The sequence below is a fragment of the Moschus berezovskii genome, chromosome 12 (genome assembly GCF_049115385.1).
Source record: "Moschus berezovskii isolate FMDL1 chromosome 12, NW_MosBer_1.0, whole genome shotgun sequence".
In the NCBI taxonomy this organism is placed as follows: Eukaryota; Metazoa; Chordata; class Mammalia; order Artiodactyla; family Moschidae; genus Moschus; species Moschus berezovskii.
The window spans coordinates 85,502,250-85,528,057 of NC_142471.1; the positions used below are offsets into that span (position 1 = coordinate 85,502,250).

Below are 25,808 nucleotides of genomic sequence, written 5' to 3' on the forward strand. Positions count from 1 at the left end.
CTGATAACAAGCTGTTTGCAAACTCTCGTCAGTTCACAAGGGTGACTCAGAGTCAAAATAGGAGGTCCATGGGCAAACCAAGCCCAGTTGCAAAATCAACTTTTCCGTGTAAAACCATCCCGGCTTTCTTCTGACAGCTATCCAACTGCAGTTCAATTTTAGTCATGTCTGGTTAACTTTTCAAGCTGACTTCAAAATATTAAATGTGGGTCACTTTCTCAGACGACTATCTCAAAGAAACATGGTTACTGCATTTTGAAAAATGCAACCATCTGGAAAAGTGAAAATTCAGCATTATGTATTAGAACTGAGTTGGAACACTAAGGGATTCATTTACTGGATATGTACCTTTCATCACCTGTTACCCTAACTGACATCATTCAAAAGCCAAATTTATGTTTGTTACGTGGATTAATCTTCTCTTCCTTCAAACAAGTCTAATTTAACAAAAGGGTCAGTGATTATTAACACTCCCTTTTTCTAAGACAAACAAATACATATAAATCCCTGTCCTCTATTTTCTAGATATAAACTGAACCTCCTTCACATTTGGGCAATTCTAAAATTAAATTATCCATGCCCCTCAAAGAGATATTTATACAAAGTACTTTGTGAATTATAGTTTCTAATTTATCTGCAGTTATTTAAAAAATAGCCCCTCTCCCAAAATAGCCCCAATTCAGGTAAGCACAAGTCTAGGTTTCATATGGCATTTAAATACCACACTAATTAACAACTTGGAATGACACATTTTTAAAATGTCATAATTATTCACATAATTTCCTTATTTGAAAGTGGAAGAGATGGTAATACAATCTGTAGTGATCTATCTGAGCATAGTAAGACATTTTATTACTACACACAGAATTCTTATTTAACAAAACCCACTCATTTGAGGTCTGAAGGGTTATATAAATAGTAAAAGTCTAAATCACTTACCTTTTCAATACATACAAAAATGCAAATTCAATGTTTATAATGTATTAAATGGAAGCCCAAATGCTAATTTTTCAATGAATAAGTAAGATATAATTTGGGCACCCTGTTAGAAAGGTGTTTAGACAATTTATTAAATTCTTTTTCTGCTTTTTCTGTTTATTGAGCATAATCTTTACTAATAGCACTACCAAAGATCAACCCAGAAATGGTAAACTTATAGTTCCCATTACTTGTGGACTCTAATGAGATTTTACTATATTAATATTCAACAGAGATGGTTGAATGGCATCACCAACTCGATGGAAATGAGTCTGAGCAAGCTCCAGGAGTTGGTGATGGACAGGGAAGCCTGGCATGTTGCAGTCCATGGGGTCGTAAAGAGTTGGACACAACTGAGCGACTGAACTGAATATTCAACAGAACATACATTTTTAGAAGGATTCAAATTTCTACTCCTCCATATCCAGAAATTAAATTTTAATCCAGCAAAGCAAATGGATATTTATCACTTATACAGAACACAGAAATAGGTCCTGAATATATGTAAACTTCATATACCTTAACTAATAACATAAAACAAAATGGAACTGCCTATTTCATGGCAGCCTGGAAGGATAATTATGTAATAAACGACAATAAGAAAAAGTCACTCATCATATAGTCTAGTCTTTATTGAAAGACTTAACTTCAACTGTGGTTTACAGCTTTGGCTTCAGTTGGCCAGTCATTTCAGCCTCTCACTGCCAGCAGACATGAAAATCAAGTGGTAATGCCATGAGGGGAAATACTAGTAGAGAGATCAGAGCAAAGAAGGTGGTAGTCAGAAACACATCACCAAAAATAAACCTCAAAGTGATTAGGAAATAAACATTTTCTTGCTTGCCAAAGAATCTTTGCTGCTGTTTTTAATGAACATGGAAAAGGCAACGATTCTTAGGCTTAAATTGGATCAAGATAGCACTGACTTCACTCTGTTATAAAATAGTCTTGAGTCTGTGTTAGCTTGATAGTTGTATTTTAAAATGGTACATTGCATTTGGATAAGTAGCTTTGTATTTTAAAAACCATTTAATAAATATTAATAATTTCCATTAACTGAACTGAGCATGTAATCTTGTTCTTTCAGATTAAGATGAAAAGACTTCAGTCATATGTTTACTATGCAGTATTAACTAGTCTGGTGTTGCAACAAGTTACTTAATTTACTGGCAGACCAAAAAAGGCAAACTGAGAGTTTAGTTCAAGTTTCACATATATTTAAGAAAATTTTAACTAGGAGGCATTAATTGATATAATTTGAGTGTTCTCCTTATAAAATATAAAGTAAATTTTCCATAACATCCCCCAAAGATACTAATCATGAACAAAAGAAATAAGGGTAAATTTTATAATGGATGAAAGTAATAAATGAGTACTGTGGTTAAAACTAAAGTGCCATAAAAAATTTGGCCTGAAGACGAACAACTTCAGACTCTGTAAATTTTCATATTTAATAAATTTCTAAATGGGGGAAGAAGGAAAATACCAAAATTACTGTGGAGACCAATTTACAAAACCATTATTTTAAAGCTAATTATAAGACTTCAAAAGTTTAAAAACCAGTAATTTGTGAGTGCTAACTGTATCTTATAGTATAACTATAGTTTTTTTCATTTTGGTGCCCAGACTTCAAAACATTTCAAATACACTGCCTAAACATTTGCACCCCCTAGCTGTCAGAATTCAAATAGATAGAATTTTTCTTTTACATTCCTGTTATGATAGAAATTTGAGGCAGATTTTATGCACATGGCCTGAAAAATACCTCAGAATCAAGTGTTAATCTTACCCAAATGAATCATTTACAAATTCTGCACTCATACAACTCAGCCTCTGTTCAGACTTGTCATCCCATGCACACTACCCACAAGGAAAAAATTAAAAATAAAAATCACAACTCTGTGTACTATTTAAGCTGAATATCCAATTATAAATTGGTACATCAAACTGTCTAAATAAGATGTTTTAACAATCTTGTTAAAAAAATTCTTGGGCAAAATATATCTAATTTTAAAAAACACCCCAAGATTTTTTAAAAACGCTTGTACTATACAACTTATAGGAACCTTGAAATAGGCTTACAAGGTTTTAATCAAGGTATTTACATACCAGATGATGTAAAGCAAAAAGAGAAAAAAGAAAAAAAAAATCGAATTTCCAATGACATTTTAAAATGTACTAATGCATCAGGTTTGTATGAAATTAAAATTAAGGCTTTTTCTGTCATTTGTATGATTTTAATCTTACATAGTAGCCAACCTTGGAAATGTCAGTCTTTAACATTCTTACGCATCCATTGCATTCAATGCAGTGGAGTGTGTTAAGTGTTACTTCAAATAATTACATTGTTGCTACCTCTATGTTGAAGCATGCTTTGAAAACACTGTATTCAATATTTACAATGTATATCATTTAAACTTCATGTAAAAGCATAGGTATGACTGTCTGACTTTAATACAAACACCATACTTGGGATTTTCCCCCCAAAATGAAATGTAGTTTACTACAGTTTTAATTATGAACACTTTTTAAAGTTTTAAAAATATGTCCTAATGTGGATCACCAACATTTGCTCCAGTCAGACAATGCTGTTCCTTATCTGGGTTACAAAATTTCTTTTATCAGTCTGGTTTCAGTTTCTTTAGGCACAGAGAAAGTATTTCCTCCAAAGCGACTCCAAAATCATACATTTCTTCTCAATATCACTTTTTTTCCTGCTGACTTCGAATGTGGTCCACCTCAGGGGTGGGGAGGGGAGTATCAAAATTCAGGATGAACTTATATGTGATTCCCAGTTTTTCATGATCCTCCCTTTTTTGCTCTTTTAAAAACACAGTGAGTTAAAATACTGAACAGCAAGATAAAAACGGAATATTATCTAAGAATCAAAATGTATTACCCATTTCTCCTATTATATCAAAATTGTAGTCAGAATTTTTTATTTACTTTATTTTAGTTTTTATACACAAAGAAAAATCATGTTCATATCCATCATGAACAAAAACTTAAAAAGGCAGAACTAGAAGACATGTGTCCTTCACCAAAGCAAAGCTGTGCTAAAGGTTCCAAACATTTCAATTTTTAAAATAAATATTTTCATTTTCCGATGTCTACTTTCATGTCTTCAGAGTGTCACAAGGAAATTGAAGCTATCATGAATTACATTTTGTTTAGAGTCCCCGCTCACTGTGTTTGGTAACTGGCCATGCCATATCCAGCTTGGTTGGGAGGAGGTATTACAGGGGGAGGGGCTTGTCCTTGGGGAGGCTGAGCACCAAATCCACCCATCCAAGCAGCTGAAGGTGATTGACTTGGAAGAAAGATAAAAAAAAAAAAAAACTTCAGCAAACACAAATAAAAAGATCATCTACACATTTACACAGAAATCAAGCAGAGCCTAATCACAGAATAGACAAGAAATCAAGATACCTACAACAAAGAGCAAAGAAATAAATGTTACGTATCTAGCCATATATGCAAAATATATGTTCTAATATTAGTCTTAAATTTTTGTTTAGACAACATAATGTTGTCTGATAAATATCTCAAAGCTGATTTTTTTAAAAAATAACAAATGATTCAACACATCTACCCTCCAAATACTGCACACATGGTAGATATGTGTATCAATTTATAAGCAATTTAAAAAACACATGTTTATATTGGAAGGGGGAGGAACAACTGCTGAGAATAAAGATCTAGGCTGGCCCAGGGGGAAAAAGTACAAGGAACAAAGCAATCAAGCCATAAAACAAAAAGGGTAAACTGCTTTGTATTAGATAAATCTTGGGAGACTTCTCACACAAGGTAATAGGCATAAAGCATTAAATTTCTCCACATAAATAAGAAAAAAGATCTTTTCCATGCAAAGGTAAATAAGTAGATAAAATGGTGTAATGGAAATATAAGTCAAACTCTACCAACTGCTGAGATAGTAGGACACATCAAATGCTATCCCAACCTCCCTTCCCACTGAGATTATAAAAAGCAAAGTTTCAGCATTTTCCATAAGGTTTCTACAATGCTTATAATACCACATAGTTCAATGCATTTAATTTTAAAAGATTCTCCCCAGGAAAACATACTTTTAGATTCCTTTTGTTGGAACTTTATCTGTTTCTACACTAGAAAAACTCAAACAACTTACTCGACTCCAAATCCCTGTTGATTCCATGGCTGCCCGTATACTCCATAAGGCGGTACTTGCCACCCATTTGCCATATACTGTCCATACTGCTGTGGGTTTCCATAAACTTGGCTCCACTGGCCCCACTGACTATAGTCAACCTAGGAAAAAGCAAATTACTGTTTTAGGAAACGAGTAAGAAACACAGTATTTGAAGAAAGTGGGAGACAAGGAAGAGAAAAACTAAGTAAGCACCCTTATGTGAATAGGACTCTGTTATTTATCATTGTCTAAGTTTATTGGGGTGGTGACACCTGTGAAAAGAAAGTATTAAGATTCAGTTAATACCGCAAAATAATCACTTTTGAAATAGCATTAATAAAATCAACTGAAAGCAGCTATATGCTTTACTTTTTGTTTGCTTTCTTTTACAGACTTTCTAAAGCTCTTATGTAGATATGTAATATGGAAACCTTAAAAAGTGCTATGAAAAATCGAATTACCTGTTGAAAGTTTTTAGTCATATCAGGAGATTCTTTACCCCAATAGCATTTAACAACATGTCCTTCAATTGTAGTACCATTCACCGAAACAATAGCATGAGCCGCACTTTCATGGGTAGAAAATCTGAGAGAGGAAGAGAGGTGGTTTTTTTTTTTTTAAACTTAGTAATACAGAAACCTCTTAGTTTAAACCTATCAACTTGGTATTTTCCTAAAGCACATCATGTAGGCAGTTTAAAGTTCTATATTGCAAAGAAGTACTGAAACAACAAACACATACTTGAGGGGATCAAATAAAGTAACTGAAAGGAATGGATCACATGTGAGGTAGAATTATACCTGACAAATGAATAGCCCTTTTCTGGAAAAACTCTGATTTCCATAATTTGCCCAAATGGTGAGAAGGTCTGCCTCATAAGCTGATCTGAAAAATAAACATACAAAAAATGTAAAATATTTAGGGTTCATGCTATCAAGAAATTACTACTAATGATGATGAAGCACCACAGAGAAGGCAACTAGGAAAAGAGACACTATACCTGTTAAGCCAGAAGCAATTCCTCCACAGTACACAGTACAGTTTTTTGGACTTGACTGGTTTACTACATCTTCAAATCTCAACTGCTTAGTGTTATCTGTATGCAGAAAGAAAGAAAAAAGTGTTGACGGTTATATAGAATTATAAAATGGGTTACTGTAATACTATAAAGATATGAGATATGCCTCACTGTGGGGAGAAACAGAACTTTTTTCTCCTTGACACTATTGATTTGATCTATAAAACCAGCTGGTTCACAGCTTCAAATATACTTACATCAAATCCCAGTTTTTTTCAGATAAATATACTGAAAATTAAATGAGTCTTACAATGCTAACAAAATTAAATTTTAAGAAATGAAGACTCTACTAATAGATGACTTGTGAAGTGCCCTTAAAAACATATAAAAGCAGACGCATCTCACTTTCTTGGGTACTTTTAGGTGCAGGTGGTTTACGGGTGGCCCAGTTGGTTCTGATTTGACGACCACCCAACCACTGACCTCCCATATGCACAATTGCATTTTCTGCATCCTGTGAAGAAAAACAAGAAAACAGCGATTACCAACACAGAAAATAACGGTATACAAGACTCACTAAGAGGAAATAAAATGCTGGCATTTCTGGATACAAAAATCTTATCAGTAAGTGACTCATTATAGCAATGTTTATTTATAGATTTTAAGATACTAGGAACAGCATTTAAGCATCAAGGGAAATTTATAATTCAAACATGCAAGGAGAAAAATTACAATCCCACTGATAACCAAGAAAAGGGACACAGTTTTTTTTAAATATCTTGTTGATCTGTAACATATCTTTTACTGTAGAGTATCTAAAAACTCTTGATATTATGGTCTAAATCATCTTCCGTTCCGTTCCGTTCAGTCACTCAGTCGTGTCCGACTCTTTGTGACCCCGTGGACTGTAGCCTACCAGGCTTCTCCGTCCATGGGATTCTCCAGGCAAGAATACTGGAGTGGGTTACCATTTCCTTCTCCAGGGGATCTTCCCGACCCAGGGATCGAACCCGGGTCTCCCGCATTGGAGGCAGACCCTTTAACCTCTGAGTCACCAGTGAATCACCTTACCCCTTACCAAATCTACATTCTAACAGCAATGGATTATGATTATGACAGGGCTTCCCAGGTGATGTTAGTGGTAAAGAACCTGCCTGCCAATGCAGGAGACTAAGAGAGAAGGGCTTGATCTCTGGGTCAGGAAGATCTCTTGGAGGAGGACACAGCAACCCACTCCAGTATTCTTGCCTGGAGAATCCCATGGACAGAGAAGCCTGGTTGGGCTATAGTCCCTGGGATCACAAAGAGCTGAACACGACTGAAGTGACTTAGCACATACACATGCACACATGACTATGACGCAAGATTTAAAGCTTAAGACAAAAAACTTCTGCATTGATTTAGAATGCTGTAAAAAAACCTTTTTTTTGGCCATGCCACATGGCATGCAAGATCTTAGTTCCCCAACCAGAGATCGAATCCAAACGCCCTGCAGTAGAACTGCAGAGTCCTAATCACTGGAACGCCAGGGAATTCCCCTAAAATGAGTTTAGATTATAGAGGTTAACGTGCATTTGCAATGAATCTAAGCAAAAAAAGAATATGACTCCAAGGCGGCCCAGTGGCTGGGATTCCGGGCTCCCAATGCAGGGGGCCTGGGACCAATCCCTGGTCATGGAACTAGATTCTGCATGCCTCAAACAAAAGAGCCTGCATGCACAGGGAAAACTAGAAATCACACATGCCACAACTAAGTCCTAGAACAGTCAAAAAAAAAAAAAAAATTCTTGTCCCTTTATCTCACTGCTTCAATAAAACGTGCAATTTGTTGTTGAAACTGTTCCAAAATGTTAATATCAATGCCCATATATTATCTGATGTTACAGTTAATGCAAATGCTTAGATATTTGGTGCCTTTTTCTTAAATACAAGCAAAAATCAATGTGAACTGCCTAAAATTTCATTTACATAACTTGCTGTAGTCATTACCATCCCAGCTACAAAAATACAGATAATATAGTTAAAATTGAGATTTTCATGGTTATGACAAATATAATTTAACTTCCCTCCAAATTCTGAGATTAGCTCATGTGTCCTAATTTTGAGTTTTACTTCTAACACATCTTACCCATACCAAGTCACAATTGCAAACTTCAATATTCTTCCTTATAATCACCTTATAACCAGTCTATCTTTTCCCATTTATTTCCAAGCTTATGGGAAAAAAAAAAGAACCATGCCCTATTACTCAAACGAACAAAATCACACAATCATCATGTTTGTTGTTAACGTCCAAAAACATTTACTGATGACTGAATTTTGTATTAAATTCAAATTGAGCTGAAAGAACATACCAGTTTATTATAAAAAGACACAAAGCCATAGCCTTTGGATTTTCCAGTTGCCATGTCTTTAACTACTCGGGCATCCCTGTGAAAAGAAGCACAGCTAAATGAGGGAAGTGAGAGTCATCCTCAAAATAAAAACTAAAAGGAACCACACACACTGTATTGTGAGCATTTTTTTAAATAAAATTTCAGTTAGCCCTAATTAACTATAGCCATTCCTGAACTCTCCCTAACGCTTCTTTACCTGTTAGAAAAAAGCAGTAGGACAAAAACATGTAATAAACATGCAACCTAATCAAATAGCCTGTGCTTTCTAAACTAAATGCTCAAATCTGAAGATTAATAGGAACAATAGTTTCCTTTGCTAATATTCTATTGGCTAGTGTCCTCTAAGGTTTACTGGTTCTATAAATTACTGTAACAATGCTAACTACTTTACCATGCAAACTCTAAATAGTTAAATGTTTTCTGCCTAGTGATACAAAATATATGAAATATTAAAAAATTGAAAAAGAGGAAAAAATAGGAATTAAAAAGGCATACATGGCCTGTTAACAGATTTCTTTATTTTTCTTGGTCAATTCTCTACCATCATTTTGGAGTTTGGGCAGCTGTAAATTTTGAAAAATTGACATTTTCAGAAATTTAAGAAAGGAGAATAAAAAACTAACAACAATGCTAAGCACACCAGTACGAAAACAACAAATTTACACAGAAATTTTAGTGAGTAAGTTAAAATGATTGGAAATATAGAACTCCACTGAATATAGAATGTTAAAATGTAAATACTAAAATATGTATATATAAATAATGTATAATAATAATAAATAGAAATGAGAAAAAAATCTACAACTGAGTTCCAGTGTGCACAGTTCCTTGCAGTTAGCCTTCAAGATCCTGTCCATTCTTATGAGCAATTCTGCAAAATAACCAGAATGCTATTACTTTTAATTGTGACTTGGACTTTAGAAAAACTGCAGGTCTCAGGTATAAATAAAGACTGAAAAACAGCAACCTGTATTATTTTTTACACTGATTTTTAAAACAGTACTACTTACCACATTTATTAGAGATTAAAAAGCAAAGCAAATATCAAAATAGAAAATTAAGAATTACATCTATCAAATAAAATCTACAGAACAACAAATTGTAGAGAGAAATATTGTTGTTCTTAGGTGAAACATATTTTTGTAAAGTACTAAAACATTTAACTTAAATCTACAGGAAATAAATACATAAAATAATGTGATTTTAATTAGATAAATTGTGATAAACATTTTACAGAACTTGTAAGCACTTTTAATTATCCAATATATTAGATCAAGTAACAATACAGTAAAATCTGAGCATAAACTTTGTTTAAAAAAATAAATAAACCACAATTCGGTCCTAACTAGCAGAATCAAACACCACTAACAAAAAATAATCTACTAATTAATCCCACATTTATGGCTCAGACATTGAAACATTTTAATACTGTAATAGTGCTACTTTTCAGCTAAAATATCAAAACACATTTATCATTAAAATAACATGTACATTTCTAATTTCACAATATACCCAAGGATTTCCCTACTTTTCCCCCGCTTATAAATTTCTTCTATAAAAGTTTAATACACAACCGAAATCACATTTAATTTTGGTTAACCTGTATCTTTAACCACCAAATTTTGAAAACATTTGACAAAAGCTAGACTTCATAATAGGAATTACCACCCAAACATCTGCTTTAAAGATAACAAATAGAGTCACTTAAAATTTTTTCACATGTTATACACAGGATTAGATGAAAACAAGACCCCAAAACATTGAAATGACATTAACATTTTCAACAACATCTACTAATCAAAAAAAACCAAACAAACAACAAACAAAAAAAATCACACTAACTAGGGAAAGAAACTCTTAACTCTGATACAAGTTCATCATATACAATTTTGCCTACTGCTATTGAATATAGTATTGATTATGATACTTACGATATTTTACCAAAGGGGGCAAATGCTGATTTGATATCTTCTGTTGTAATTTCTGGACTCAAATCTCCAACAAACACGTGGAAATGATCTGAAATCAAAGCATTTAGTAATCAAATATTTAAGAAGTCAGGGACTAAACCTTTTTTAGGCAACACTAAAAGGAAGAAAAAGCCCTATGTGAGCTGGTAATGCTGCCAGGATAATTTCAGAACTCTTCGGTAAAATGCAGCAGGAGTACTTACTGGAAGTATCTTTTTTCTGGCTACTTGGTGTTGTTGCCCAGTTTACTTTGACCTCCTAAAAATAAAGATTATATTTCATAAAATTATTAGGCATGTCATTATGACTCATAACACTTACCACTTATTAAATCATTTATAAAGCAGAATGAATTTTGGTAAAAGCACTAAGCTGAAGAAAACAAAACCATCACTTGGCAGAGCTGAGTATTTGTTTAAAAACTTGCTAAGAAAGAACGCAAACTAATCTGACATGAAGATAGATATACTCATAAGGTGCCATCATTTATTATCTTACCTTTCCCAAAATTTTTCTCCCATTCATAGCAGCTAATGCAGCAGCTGCATCTCTGTGTTCATAAAATTCCACAAAGCAATATGGGTCATTGCTTGTATGCTGCAAAACAGAAAATCCAACAGAAGAGTTGACCCTTCTGCTATCGGGTTGCTGAGAAGAAAATCCAGGAAAAAACATTACTGACAGCTAGGAATGTACGAAGTGAGACTGTATAAGCTTATGAAAGCCTAACACTTTACAAAGCCTAACACTTTATAAGATTTACACCTATACCTGGCCTTGCACCTCAGAATATTGTTGTACTCAAACAGAACTACAAAGCAGTAGAGAATCATGATCGTCAGTATTAAATAAAAATATAGGATTCTGGTGAAATATGTTAAATATAAAACAGAAGTTTATACTAAACAAAACCTCAAGCTCAGATCTGAGAGATGAGGACCACTCCTTACCACTGCTCTCCTCTCCCAACATTATTTTCAAAGGGATGAACTCTATTTATGCATCATAATCCTTCATAAACTGTATCCCATGACTATAAAAAAATAAAGAAATGAACCAACTTAACAAACTTTACTCCTGATTGAAACTAGGATTAGTACTATACATGATGAGACAAGATTATGTATTTCTCTGGATAAGGAAGGAATAAGAATGGAAACCGAAAAATTTCAGATTTATAACCAACTGTTGAAATGAAATCCGTTTCAAAAGCTTTGAAAACATTGGAGATTCTATACACTTTGAATTTGGCCTTCCAAAGGCCAGAAAAATGTACCAGTGATTAAGAAAAGGTTTTCTGAAAATGTGTCTGAATAAAATATTCCAAGGCAAAGCTATGATTTTACATCAGAAAATGCCAATATAAGAGTGTCTAATACAATGCCAATAAACATTAAATAAACAACATAAAACTATCAATAATAAACAACAAAAAAAATATAAAAGAAAGTACCTAAATTACAGAAACTATATCACCTATGAACCAAAATGGAAATGAATTTTTATAAGATGGCAACCTATAATGAACAGCTATACAATTGTACAAATTTATTTTTTATGTAGGCTAAAAATATTCATCACTGTTCAATGTAAAATACACTAAAAATAAAATTTAAAATGTGGCAATTCCAGCTGCACTTACAAGGGATTAAAAATACCAGATAAAATAAAGCTCTTTTCAACAACCACTGTTTTGCATTCCAGGAAAGTTTTAGAAGAAAAACCAAAATAAGACGTCTAAGACAATAGTGGTGAAGCAACCCGAAGGCATTTCCTTGAGGGAAAAAAAGCGTAATCGTTAATACTGACAAGAAAACTATGGGCTCTCATTCAAAATCCTATTGTTGTAGCCACGTGAACGTGAATGTTGTACGTGCCAGGCAGAGAAAGGAAATAGGGGTAAAGACTCCAAAGAGAAATAAATATTCAAATTCCTTTTGTGAAAAAGAGTTGACATTTACCAGTAACATTCATTGAAGAAAGGATCTCAAAGTAAGTAAGAAGCTAACACTGTGCTAGTCAGCTTTCCCCCTCATCCTACCTCTTTTGCCCTGATGGTCTCAAAGGAAAACATGGATAACTAGTAAACTGTACAGGAATCCAATGGTGGAAGTGGAATGACTATGACAGGCTTCAGGTAACTAGTCTACTTGTGCATACTGACTGCAAATTTATCTAAGGCCAGATGCCATTCAATGTACGCACATACATGTGTACACACACTTTTAGATATTTGTATCACACTGCATTTCATCTCACTTAAGACACCATTGATATTTTTTGTCACTGTCAGAGATGTTAAAATTTTTTAACATTTGCCTTAGAATTGGTAATATACACTTATTATAATAGATGGAGGTGGAGCTTCCCAGGTAGCGCTAGTGGTAAAGAAACTCAAGAAACTCAGGTTTGATCCCTGGGTTGGGAAGATCCCCTGGAGGAGGGCATGGTAACCTACTCCAGTATCCTTGCCTGGAGACTCCCATGGACAGAGGAGCCTGGCGGGCTACAGCCCATGGGGTGGCAAAGAGCCAGACACGACACAGCATCTGAGCGCACACACACACACATGTGTATAGGGAAAGCAGCTAGAGTCTAAGATACAGTATCTAAAGGAGAACATCGTAAGGGCAAGAAAGAGATTTCTCACACACTGAAATGAAATTTATGAAAGGAAACCAATAGTCGGCAGTAGAGTTCATGGCCTTTGAAAGCTTTCCACTTACACCACTACCAAGGGACACTATGGGGGCTTCCCTGGGGGTCCCACGCTTCCAATGCAAGGGGCATGGATTAGATCCCTAACATACTACATGCTGTGCAGCCAAAGGGAAGAAAAAAAGTTTAAAACCGACTGTGTCCTTACCTTCGTCTTGTCACCAATTTTTGTTGGATGACATAAATATCAAAGCAGAGAAATATGAGACTTTAAAACTATTTACAAGTTCAAGTGTAGGAGTTGTAGAATATGGATAAATTATGAAAGTTCACTTCACACCCTTCCACCCTCAAGTGGCTGATTGTGCATATAAGTTAATTTTTTAAAAAATCAAATGTTTCTCAAAACATTTTCTAGTGACTTTCCACTTTCTCACATTCCATTCTTTCCTAAACACCCTCCAGTCAGTTTCTAACCCAACCACAGCAAGGAAACTTTGTGCTGAGCTCACCAATGACCTCTCTGCCTTCTTTGTGATCCCTTTTCTTCCTCATCTTGACCTTCAAGCAGAATTCAACACAATTGAGAACTCTCTTCCTCTTCTAAATATTCTCCTCTAGATTCCACCATATTCTCTTGGTTTTCCTATTTCCTCACTGGAAATCTTTCTGAAGGCATTTTTCTCCCTCTTAACTCAAACTATTACTGTCACTTCAGTGTTGAGGAAAGCCTGGCGTGCTGCAGTTCACAGGGTCACAGTGTCGGACATGACTTATCGACTGAACAGCAAGTGCGGAGATGCACCAGGGCTCGTGCCTAGGCCCCCCTCCACGCTCTCCTCTCTCAGCGCTTTCTCTAGATCTACAAACCACATCTTATCCAGTCCCATGGCTTCAAATATCACTGCAAGTCAGTATCATCAGCACTGGTCTCCCTGGAGTTCCAAAATATTTACATATAATGTCCATTTACTGATATATGTCTAAAACACATCTTAAATTTAACACTGCCAACGCAGAGCATGATTCCCACCACTTACCCCATTCATCCCGCGCCCCCTTCAGTCATGCCCATTTTAGCAAATAAACAGCATTACCATCCACACAACCACAAACAAGAATTCTTCTTGGTGTCTTCATTTCCTTGTGTCCCACGGCCAATCCAGTCCTATCGACACTGCCTCCAAAATACATCTCAAATTTATCTACCTCTACTCCTGTGGCTACCACTCTAAAGAACAAGTCCCCCACGGCATCTCTTACCTTGACTAGTGAAATAAACACAGCTAGTTTCCTTCTCCTTCCGTCCTTGCCCCCTACAATCCATCCTCCATACAACAGTCACTTTCCAGTCACCTTTAAAATGCACATAAGACTGGAGAAAGTCTTATAAGCAGTTGCTAAGTCATGTCTGACTCTGTGACCCTGTGAACTGCAGCACGCCAGGCTTTCCTCAACACTGAAATGACAGTAATAGTTTGAGAAAGTCCAAGCCCCGCAATGAAGATCCAGGACAGTCCCTCCCCTGAAATCAAATAGGAATACTTTACCACCCTACCTAAAGCCCCGGGTACAACCATAATAAAACCCAAGCACCCTGCCATGGCCAGTATTGCCCTACTGATTCCAAACCTTGCCTGCCTACTCATTTCCCACCACTCACCAGGCTCCAGCCACCCTGGTCTTTGGTTCTTCAAACACCCAAGCTAACTACCAACTCAAGGCTTTTGTACGGGCTGTTCCCTCTGCCTCCAGCTCTTAATGTAGACAGCACCATCTTGCTATTCCCACCTCAGCTCAAAGAGGAGATGATTTCTGACAGCAATCATTACCAGGCTGGTCCCATACCCAACATCCAGTCTGAAAAAGACGCATTTGATCCTTTAAAATTTGGCTGAGTCAACTGCTCGCTGACAGATTTCTGGATCACAGACCTTAACCAAAAAGCCTCAACATTCAATCAGGCAACTTCTGTGCCCGTCTCCTTATGAACCTTTATTATTACATTCACAAAACAGATGCCAACGGCAGCAGGACGCCTCCCCTCACCACCCAGGCTACATGGCACCAACACTCCACTCATCATCAGCGAACTGTTTCATTCTCTTCAAAGCTCTTACCCCTATCCAGAATTACTGTTCACGGTTTTCCACAACAGTTTACTGTTGTTGACAATTTTCTCATTAATACATGAACTCTTGGGCACCTTGCTGGTCTAGCTCTGCAGTATGTCCCCAGTGCTCTGAACGGTGCCAAGTATAAAGGAAATGTTTGATGAATGAAAAGAGAGAATGAGTAATAATCAAAGGAAGGAAAGAAGAGGTAATATACCAGACAGATAATCACTGTTAGTTAGGAAAGGAGATCAAAAGGCCACTTTGCTTTACAGGTTTTTAACAGTTTCTCCCGTCTCGGGATATCACACAAACTCAACACAGCTCTGGCCCTTGCTGAATGCTCCTGCCTCATCTTCTGGCATCTCAGAAGACAAATCCCATTCCAAACTCAACCACGTTATGGTTTTTATTTTTCCCTTAATCTCACAAAAACTCCCGCTCTCTGTCTACTGGGTTGGATCAACATTCTTCTTTCTACCTGGATTCCCTTCTTCCTAAGATTCCTATCCAGCCAGTTTCCACTGTCCTTTCTGGTTTCAGCTGAGACACGGAATCCTCCCCTGACTGAAGACTGTGTGGACCTATATGCTCCTAAAGCACTTGAAACTGTCGGCTTCCGCAGCATTTACTACCCTATTATCATTCAGTTCAGTTCAGTCGCTCCGTCGTGTCTGACTCTTTGCAACCCCATGAATTGCAGCATTCCAGGCCTCCCTGTCCATTACCAACTCCCCGAGTTTACCCAAATTCATGTGCATCGAGTCGGTGATGCCATCCAGCCATCTCATCCTCTGTCGTCCCCTTCTCCTCCTGCCCCCAATCCCTCCCAGCATTAGGGTCTTTTCCAAAGAGTCAACTCTTCGCATGAGGTGGCCAAAGTATTGGAGTTTCAGCATCAGTCCTTCCAATGAACACCCAGGACTGGTCTCCTTTAGGATGGACTGGTTGGACCTCCTTGCAGTCCAAGGGACTCTCAAGAGTCTTCTCCAGCACCACAATTCAAAAGCATCAATTATTCAGTGCTCAGCTTTCTTCACAGTCCAACTCTCACATCCATACATGACCACGGGAAAAAACATAGCCTTGACTAAACCGACCTTTGTTGGCAAAGTAGTATCTCTGCTTTTTAATATGCTGTCTAGGTTGGTCATAACTTTCCTTCCAAGGAGTAAGCGTCTTTTAACTTCATGGCTGCAATCACCATCTGCAGTGATTTTGGAGCCCAGAAAAATAAAGTCTGACACTGTTCTGTTAACTCCTCTGTCTCCCTCATCAGACTGGAAAATTCTATGGGGCTAGGAACTATTTTATTCATCACTGTATCCCTAGCACTTACCATGGTACCTTGCACAAACTGAATAGTTCAAAAAAAAAAAAAACAACAAACAAAACAACACACAGAAACGTTAACAAATAAAAAAGAAGAAAAGAATAAACTGAAACACAAGTCACTGACCAAAAGTATGATTTTGAGGTGGGGGAGGGAAAGGAAAACAAGTTAACAATCCAATTCAGACTCCTGTCTTCATCAAGCTGCTCAGGCAGCATTTACTAAAAATGCTCAGGATGCCCGTGTGGCACATGGTCATAATAACCAATGTTCTGCACACACCACCCCCCAAACGTCAGGTGTAACACTCTTACTGTAAACAGATGAAATATCACCTAGTTTCTCAGTATTTTGAGATAAGCTGCTCTAACAACTTTTTATAAGCAGCATCACCTGAAGACAGCATCATCATGAAGGACTATTTGAAAATAAGGGCACAGAAATTTTGTCCTCTCAACTTCTAGACCGAGTTTGTCAGTCAAACCAAACAAGTCAACACCACAAACACTAACCTCTCCATCTAGTAACCTGAGGCTTAAAATGATACAAATCAACTCAAGTATCTCAAAACGTTAAACATGATGCTAACTGTCAGCACATGGAACCAGGAAGCTCTTACCTCTGTGATCATTTTACAGCTTTTACAGGGTCCAATCTGACTGAACAACTGAAGAATAAGAACTTCTGTCACATCTCTGGAGAGGTTACCTACGTATCTGTATAGGAAGAGAAAAAAAAAAAACTATCAGCAATTTCTCTTCAGCTCTGGCTCTAAAGCATTATCATTTACACATCATCTTTTATTTCAACTTCCTCTCTCTTCAATAAAATTTTTCCAATTAAGCCTGATTTTTTGTGTGTAAGATTAACTCTCACCTAGGAAAGCAAAAGTGTTCTGAGGGCCCTAAAGTATCACTTCAAAAGTCTTTATAAAGAACAAAACAATGTGATTTTTGCATACCCCCAAAAGCATATTATTCTGTAACCTATATATATCATTTTCTCATCTGTTAGAATAAAAATAATAATTTAAACCAGTCTCAAGAAAACTACAATGTTTAGATGTGAAACACAATTCAAAATAATGTATAACACACACAGTACCACAAATATTGACTCATTAAAACACCCAATCATAGCGGGGTATCACATATAAGGTTAGTTTATCTTAGACCCTCAACCAAAGCAATTACATGAACAAAGAACAGAATCAAAGTTATAGCAAAACACACAAGAGATTGAAGGATTTTGTTCTGTCCTGGTAATAAGACTGTCATTGATGGTATGTCTTCATTATTTCGTTTCAGGAGAGCAGGGTAAAATAACAAAATTTCCTCATCTAAAATGCATCAGAATCAACAAAATACATCTTTATGTAGATAACAAAGCAAATATAAAGATTTCCATAGAAATTCAGAAAAAATTAAAGACAAATTCAGGCATACTTTTGACTGTAACATATCTAAAAATTAGGTTTTTTTAAAATTACAAGTTGAATATATATATTTTGTGTAAGAAATTTAATACACAGGTTAAGTTTAAAAGAAAAGAACACTGCCACTCAAAGATGACCACCTTGTATCATGGACCTATCTCAATTTAGCTGAATAAACTTTTTAAGTCTTTCCGGTACTCAGTGTATAATTCCTAAAACTCACATCTGTTATGATCCTCATAATCCAAACAATATTTGTAAAACTTAAACACTGTTTCTTATGAAAAAGAAAATAAACTTTATTTTCCTAACTATAATATATAACATCTGGAAACAACATATTGAGACCAATATAAGCCTTGCATCTACAGCTGCCACAGTTTAAGTTGGGACACTCTGAAAGGGAAAACAAGACTGAGAAAGGTAAGGTTAAGTGTGAAAAAAGAAAATCTGATTAAGAATGAACAGCAATTTTCTTGTTTACCTAAGAATTTCATCGTAATGGGTCCTAATAACTTTAACACACTCTAACAATGAAACATAAGTCCAATGTTACTTGAATGGAAAACTAAACAAGTGACAGACTGGTTCAGGTCCACTATGTTGCCTTTTTCGTTACATTTAAAGTAGAGCAGACCCACAAGCAGGCTGTGCAGGACACACTCCCAGCAGCAGTGAAAGCTGCATCACAGACTTTTGAGCCGGCCAGACAATTACCTGTCTCCTTTCTTTTTTATTTTAAACCCATAGGGGTTTATGAGTCTGTATCCTTGGAATTTTTTATACAAGGTAGACCTAGCTATAAAGAACAGTGACATTGGTCTCTGAAGAGTTAAAACTGACTGAACCTAAAATAGTAATAGCTCATTTCTAAGTGGAGAAGTTAATGGCAGCCCACTCCAGTATTCTTGTCTAGAGAATCCTATGGACAGAGGAGCCTGGTGGGCTGCTGTCCATAGGGTCGCACAGAGTCGGACATGAGTGAAGTGACTTAGCGTGCATGCATGCATTGGAGATGGAAATAGCAACCCACTCCAGTATTCTTGCCTGGAGAATGCCAGGGACAAGGGAGCCTGGTGGGCTGCCGTCTATGGGGCTGCACAGAGTCGGATACGACTGAAGTGACAGCAGCAGCAGCAGCTCATTTCTAAGAGAACAGGAGTTTCACGTATCAAAGCTAACTAGTAACAAAGTAAAAATTATTGCTTTTATGTAACAAACTGTAAATGATTTAAACAATTTTAAGTTTGTATGAGTGTTTAAACATCTTTCCAGGAAAAACTGCATGGGCATCCTGTTTCACAGGATCTTTATTCCAAGTCAATCTATTTCTAATCAAAGAGATTCTGAAGAATTTCTAGAAGCACATTTAGATATATTAATTTACATTATGAGCAACAAAGAGCAAAAGGTTAATTTTAGAATGTCATGAAATACTTATAGAAAAAGTCCAGTTTTAAGGTTTCCTATTTTTCAAATATTTTCACAAAAAATTCAGTGGTAAAGCAGCAAACTCCAGAAGCTAATACAAAAATGGCCCTCCCTAACCACATGTAGGACACAGAATCTGACAGGATAAAAAGGATATAATTCAACACATAATTTCACCTAAATTATACCCAAATCTCAAGACTGCCTTTTCCTTCACTCAGAGTTCTGTAATTCATTCGTCTACATTTGCCTTCATCCTCCATACAACTTAATACAGAAATAGCTCATAACTTTTAAAACACTATACTATACAGCTTAAGTAGGTACCTTGACATTATCATAAAGTTATCTGTCCCAAAATAAATACTAACAAAAATATTCAAGGCTTGACCTGGCAAAAATATCATGCCTTGGCAGTATACTGAAATATTACCCTTTTCCCTTCTAAATTATATGTCATTTCTACACTTTCTTTCTGCTTTGGTTATGAGGCAGTCAACATATTCTAACATTCCAAGGATTTAAAAATAAAATTTCTACTTGATCAACACAGAATAACAGAAAAAGACAAATGGCTCAAAGGTTTGTACCTGACAATTCAAAGAGAAAATACTTAGGCAACTCGGAACACTTTTTAACTCAAGGTGGGGAAAAAGCATACATTAGGTCTATTTTGTCTTCTAAGAACAGTAACTGTAGGAATTAACACATTAAAAATGGGAAATGGTGTCTTTATCCCCAACATCAGGGTTAAAATCAAATTTGAGACTAGAACTTGGCAGTTTCACAGTAGGCAAAAGTCCAAATCGCCAAACTACTTTCTATGTCGAACTGGGCAGAATTTTAAGAACACCATGCCTTTCAGAAGACCAGTCACACTTTCCATCACTGACTGTGCTCTCACTCTGAAAAGATTAGCCCTACACAGGCCAAAATTATCAGCACTTTTACACAAGATGCTATGGCTAAGTAACATTTTTGGTTTTGTTCTTACAAATTCTTATGTAAGAGAAGATTTTGCAACAATATCCTTCAAGGGGCCTCTAATGAACTGATCAATTTATCAATATTTCATTTTAGGAAGGAGGCAGGGCAGAAGAAAGGTACAGGAGGTATATGTGAACTGACCAACTATATAAGGAATATCAACACACATACATTTTAGAGAAACAGAATATGATTAAATTGAATGAGAGGCTTAATTTAATTACAGGTCCAATACAGCCAAACCCTTGGTACAGCTAATCAATTTTATAATAGTATTTAATAGTATTTACTTCTGCTATTGCCCTTGGATGGTCAGATTATACTCTAAATCAACGGTTTATTTCCTCCTTTTGACTGAGTCTCTATTAGGAAGAAAACAGCCTAAAAGATGGCTCTGCACAACATGGTATAATCCCAGATCCACAATTCCTATTCATTGTGGTACATGGAATAGATGAAGAAAATAAAACTACAGTAGAACACCGTTACAATTTAATGCTGTATAACAGATTCAGAAATACCATGGATCAAATCACTGCACTCGAAGTTACCCACAATACAAATCTGAAACATGAGTCCTACAAGATAGGTGTTGGGCAGTCCACTTCCAACACCAGTTTTACACAGAATTTTTCTCATTTGTTTTTTTAGATCCCAAATTACCCAATTTATATTAGCTCCCCCCACCCCCGCAAATGTCAAATGAGAACAAAGAACATCAGAAAACAGACCTTCAAAGCAACTATATGACAAACTTTAGGCTCAACATCAAAGCAATTCTGTATCACTTTAAATACCATCAAATAAATTAGTAATACTGTAGGTAATGAATATTTAAAGACCTACCTAGGCTATAAACACCATATTTTCTGATGATAGAACCATATGTCTTAGCTTGTGTGTGTCTGCAGGAAAAAAACCTCACTAGTAACACACAGGCATTTTAAGGAAACAGTTTAAGATAAACTTTGTTAAGAGTACATTGTTTTAAAACATACCAACCACTTTAAAGCCCAAACCAAAGATCACAGTGTAAAATAAAAGAAGGATCTCCAAGTCACCTTCAAATTTTTCATCATGTTACTTGCATCTAGAAGAACCTTTTAATACGTAAAATATGCATTACTTTTATTAAAATCTGACAAAATGTAACTGTGAAACATTCGCTTTTATCTCAAAATTGTACGTTTGAGGTTTAAAATACATATATATAAATCAACAGAGCACACCACGTATGACCATGTCTCCCTATATATAATTTTAAATCAATCAGGATTTCTTTAAAAACGGACTTAATATTAAATTTAGTGAAAAGAAGTAAAATCATTGTAAAATATTTGAGTACCTCTTACGTTCCAGGCAGGGTAAGACCTAGGAAGATGTAGCAGTCCTTGTCTAAAAAAAAAAACAACAAACCTTCCCATGGAGAAGAGTGGGAGAAGGAAAAAGGAAGAAGAGCAAACATGTGCTGACATCTGACATAAAACGTACAACCAAGCTCAAGATGTTTCAGTACTTATATGTATACATGTCACATTTTTAGACAGCTGTAAACATACTGAGAAAGAACAGGAGTTTGGAGAAGGTCGAGGTAAGAATTCGTAAGTGACAAAGAAATCAGTCTGTGGAGTAAGGTCTGATAGGGATGGAAGAGAAGGCAGATGCAAAGTAGTTATATGAATTAAGGGTACTGCAGTAGCATTTTATTTAGCATGATAAAAACCAGGAATTCTTCGTAAGGAACAGATACAGTTAAAGTGAAACATGCCTCAAGAATTTACCAATTATTCAGTAGCTATTATGATGCAATGATGACATTTCAGAGTTTCAGATGCAATGTAACTTTTCTCTTTGTTAAATACATGCTTGCAAGGCCTAAATTCAGCCTTCCCAGATGCTTCCAAGAACACACTGCTAACTAAATCCCAAGTCTTGGCTTCAACAGATGTCAAGAGGACAAATTTCAAGCTTGTCCCAATTCTCTCTTCTGGGAAAAGACAGCAGAAATGGAAGACAGCACAAAACATACACTGAAAACTAGGCAGGCTTTTCATTCAAGCATTTGAAGTGCTTAAGCTGGCCTCATAAAATTCTCAAAAAGAATAGCGGATACTTTAGGGAGACATTAGAGAAACAGGAACAAAAAAGTGTAAATCTCCCCCATCCCAATAAGACAAGAAGCCAATCTTGTACCAATGTTGAACACAGATATCTACCTTCTTGACCGAACACACTTTTCTCGCTAGGAGTAGAGAAGAGAAACTGGTCAAACTTCCTGAATACCCGTCCACCTTCGTCCATTCCCCCCAAATTTCCCCATCAGATAGCAGAGCCAAGTGGACTATGATCCTATCAATACGGGCAGAGGCAAGAGAAAACAAAGCAGCGACCTGACGGACTCCCTGCACTGCAGGCAGGTGTGCTGAGCTTCGAAACGTCAGGAAAACCCAAGGTACCCAACTTAAACATTTAACTAGGAATTACTCACACTTCCAAAAAAAAAAAAAATTGCAGGAAAAAAAGAAAGGAGTGCCACACTATTTGCAAAGGAATGCAAATGCTGAGTCATCACTTCAGTAGAAAGGCAAGGAAACTCGAAGAAGCGATTGGAAGATGAAATTCATTCATTACACTGGGCTTCAGGTAAAGAGCAACAGCAAGATCGAAGAAAGAGCGCTCAAAAGACACACATCGAAGAGCTGATTAAAAAAACAAAACCAAACCTCTACTTATCCAACACTGAAGGTCTCGACCCAAGAAACAGATTAGGAGGAGGTAACACCAATGAGAGCAAAAGCAAGTTTAACAACTGGTTGTCAGTTTAGCGTAGGTAGCGCTCAAAGTAAACTTCATCATCCAAGAAGGGAAAAGATGCTCGGCGGCAAGAGGCATCCCTTTCTCACTCTCAAAGTAGCGGGCGCTGGGCGAGTGTTTCTGACAGCGTGGGCGCGGGCACGTGGGGCAGAAACAGAGTAGGGGCTAGAGTTCCGGGCGAGCGTCCGGCTTCCTCCCGGAGTTCAACTTAGGGAGAAGAGCCGGCAGCGCCTGGAGCCGGCGACGTGGAGGGCGCGAGTGCCGACTCCTCGCGACCCACAAGGGGAGGTGGCTGCGATCCCACCCCCAGGCCCACCCCCAGCAGGCCCGGCCCCCACGGCCCGGCGCGGGTGGGGGGGACCCGCAGCTCCCGGCCCAGCCCCGGGCTCCCAAAGCAGACCGAGAGCAGGCGCTCTCCCGGGCCTGACAGGCTCCGCCGTGCAGGAACCCAGCTTAGGAAGGGGGTGCAAAGAAGGGCGCGAGAGAGAAAGGTCGAAGCGAGCCCCGGACCCCAGGAAGTGACTGTGTTTGGGGGGGAAGGGAGGGCTTCCCTTCCAAGGAAAAAAGGGACAGATGAGGAATGCACTTGGCGTCCGCGCCACCGCGGCCAGGGATCCACCGGGAAGTCCCAGCTTCGGCCCCGCACTCCTGCTCCCTCCCACAGCGTCCCGCGGTGCCAGGGGGCCTCCCCGCGCCTGGCGCCCCCTCCGCCTCGGGTACTCACAGAGTCCGGGGCTGCCCGTCGTCTTCCATCATGGTGGGTGCGCCGGAGCGATCCCGGGACAAGGGGGAGGGCAGGGCCGGGGGGGGAGGGGGCGGGGAGGAAGGGGAGGGGGGCTCCGGGCACCGGCTGGGGACAGAGGAAGCGGCCCCGAACCCCGCTCTAGGGCTTTCTCCCCCCAGCCCGCTCCGGACACTGCGCTCCAACCCGGAGGAGCAGGAGGAGGAGGAGGATGGACAAAATGGCCGCCGCCACCAGCCAGGCAGGAAACGGGGCAGAGCGCAGGCGCGGCCCGCCGGGTCACCGCTCGGGCCGGCGGCGGCGACCCGCAAGGGGGATCGCTAAGAGGGGAGGAAGACGGGCCGCTGGGGGAACCCGGTGCGGTGTCACGGCGAACCACGTCGTCGCTGTGCGCCGGCCGTCGGCGAAAGCCTGCCAATTCGAGTCAAAAAAAAAAAACAGAACCGCCGGGAAGCTGATGTGTCTGGGAATTGTGGTCCTAGAAATGAGAGAGGGAATCACTTCTCCCGAGGACTTCTGGGAACTGTAGTCCAAAGGAGACGGCCGGCACCAGCGGAGCGCTGGGACGCGGAGAAGAGACTTCTGGGTAGTGTAGTCGTCTGTGAGGCGTGCGGCGACCAGGAAGTCGGCGTGCTGGGAGGGTAGCGGGCGGAGAATAAAAGCTACGGTAAGAGGCGGGGAAACGAGGTAGGGGAAAGCCCCGTCTTGGAGGTAGACTACAAGTCCCAGAGTGCCTCGCCCTGGGGGCTGTCTTAGCACTGCTCCTGGCATTTTAAGGCTCTTCTGTTGGCTCCGCGGGAGCTGCCGCTCCGCCTCCATCCAGCGTGAGAGCGGTTTCTTCGATTGCGGCTAAAGGCAGTGCTCTGACTCCGCGTGGAGTCCGAGCCCTCAGGGGCTCTCTGGCCCCCCATTATTAACCACAACGGCCGGTCTCCTGTCATCAACCGCTACCCCGCGCGACGGGCGAAGGGGATAGAGTGGACCTTGTACCCGCGCTGAGCTGCAAGCTACGCTCGCCGGGTCCCCCCTGCGACTTTCCCAACTGCCAGCCGCGTCCTGTGGGCGCGTTTTCCCTCAAATAGGTATTCGAACCTGGGTTGGCGGCATGTAAATTGCTTTGGGGGTCGTGCTTAGTCGTGTTCGACTCTTTGCGACCTCTGTAGCCCGCCAGGATCCCCTGTGCACGGGATGTTCCAGGCAAGAATACTGGAATGGGGTTGCCATTTCTTCAGGGATCGAACCTGCGTCTCCTGTATTGGCAGGCGGATTCTTTACCACTGAGCCACCAGGGAAGCCCCAGGGAAAATTGCTTTACAAGTTTCGAAGATCTCTCCATCCGTTCACTCATCGGATAAGGCGATAGGAAGAGCAGGGGGTTCATAGAACCATGTTGTTAAGGATTGACACCAGGCTGAGGAGTTTGGGCTTTGTCTTCTAGTCCGTAAAAAGCTATTCAAAGGATTTATTCTCTTAACTGGACCTGGGTACAGGACTGTATATATCATAATGCAGTTTATCATGGATCCATGCCTGGCCCACTTTATTTATCTCCTGTTGTTGCTCTAACAGAGAAGGCAGTGGCAACCCACTCCAGTACTCTTGCCTGGGAAATCCCATGGACAGGAGCCTGGTGGGCTGCAGTCCATGGGGTCGCTACGAGTCGGACACGACTGAGCGACTTCCCTTTCACTTTTCACTTTCATGCATTGGAGAAGGAAATGGCAACCCACTCCAGTGTTCTTGCCTGGAGAATCCCAGGGACGG

At 38.7% G+C, this 25,808-nt stretch overlaps 1 protein-coding gene across 10 annotated transcripts; it reads right to left on the reverse strand.

The window, feature by feature from the left end:
- Positions 1 to 1,585: 1,585 nt before the first annotated feature.
- Positions 1,586 to 24,504, reverse strand: TIAL1 (TIA1 cytotoxic granule associated RNA binding protein like 1). 10 transcript variants are annotated; one of them, XM_055424538.2, is made up of 14 exons: positions 24,027 to 24,501; positions 21,834 to 21,883; positions 21,335 to 21,393; positions 17,255 to 17,351; positions 11,029 to 11,178; positions 10,734 to 10,788; positions 10,492 to 10,579; positions 8,519 to 8,594; positions 6,570 to 6,678; positions 6,147 to 6,242; positions 5,947 to 6,031; positions 5,608 to 5,731; positions 5,126 to 5,265; positions 1,586 to 4,288 (listed from the first exon to the last, which is right to left on the reverse strand). In XM_055424538.2, exons 4-14 carry the CDS (start codon positions 17,264 to 17,266, stop codon positions 4,162 to 4,164), a joined length of 1,062 nt encoding a protein of 353 aa, XP_055280513.1. In that variant the 5' UTR covers positions 17,267 to 17,351; positions 21,335 to 21,393; positions 21,834 to 21,883; positions 24,027 to 24,501; the 3' UTR covers positions 1,586 to 4,161. The 10 variants fall into 10 exon arrangements, with proteins under 10 accessions (XP_055280513.1, XP_055280515.1, XP_088698493.1 ...); XM_055424540.2 differs by having other exon boundaries at positions 11,029 to 11,127; positions 24,027 to 24,499; XM_088842367.1 differs by lacking the exon at positions 24,027 to 24,501 and adding an exon at positions 23,212 to 23,607.
- Positions 24,505 to 25,808: the final 1,304 nt, after the last annotated feature.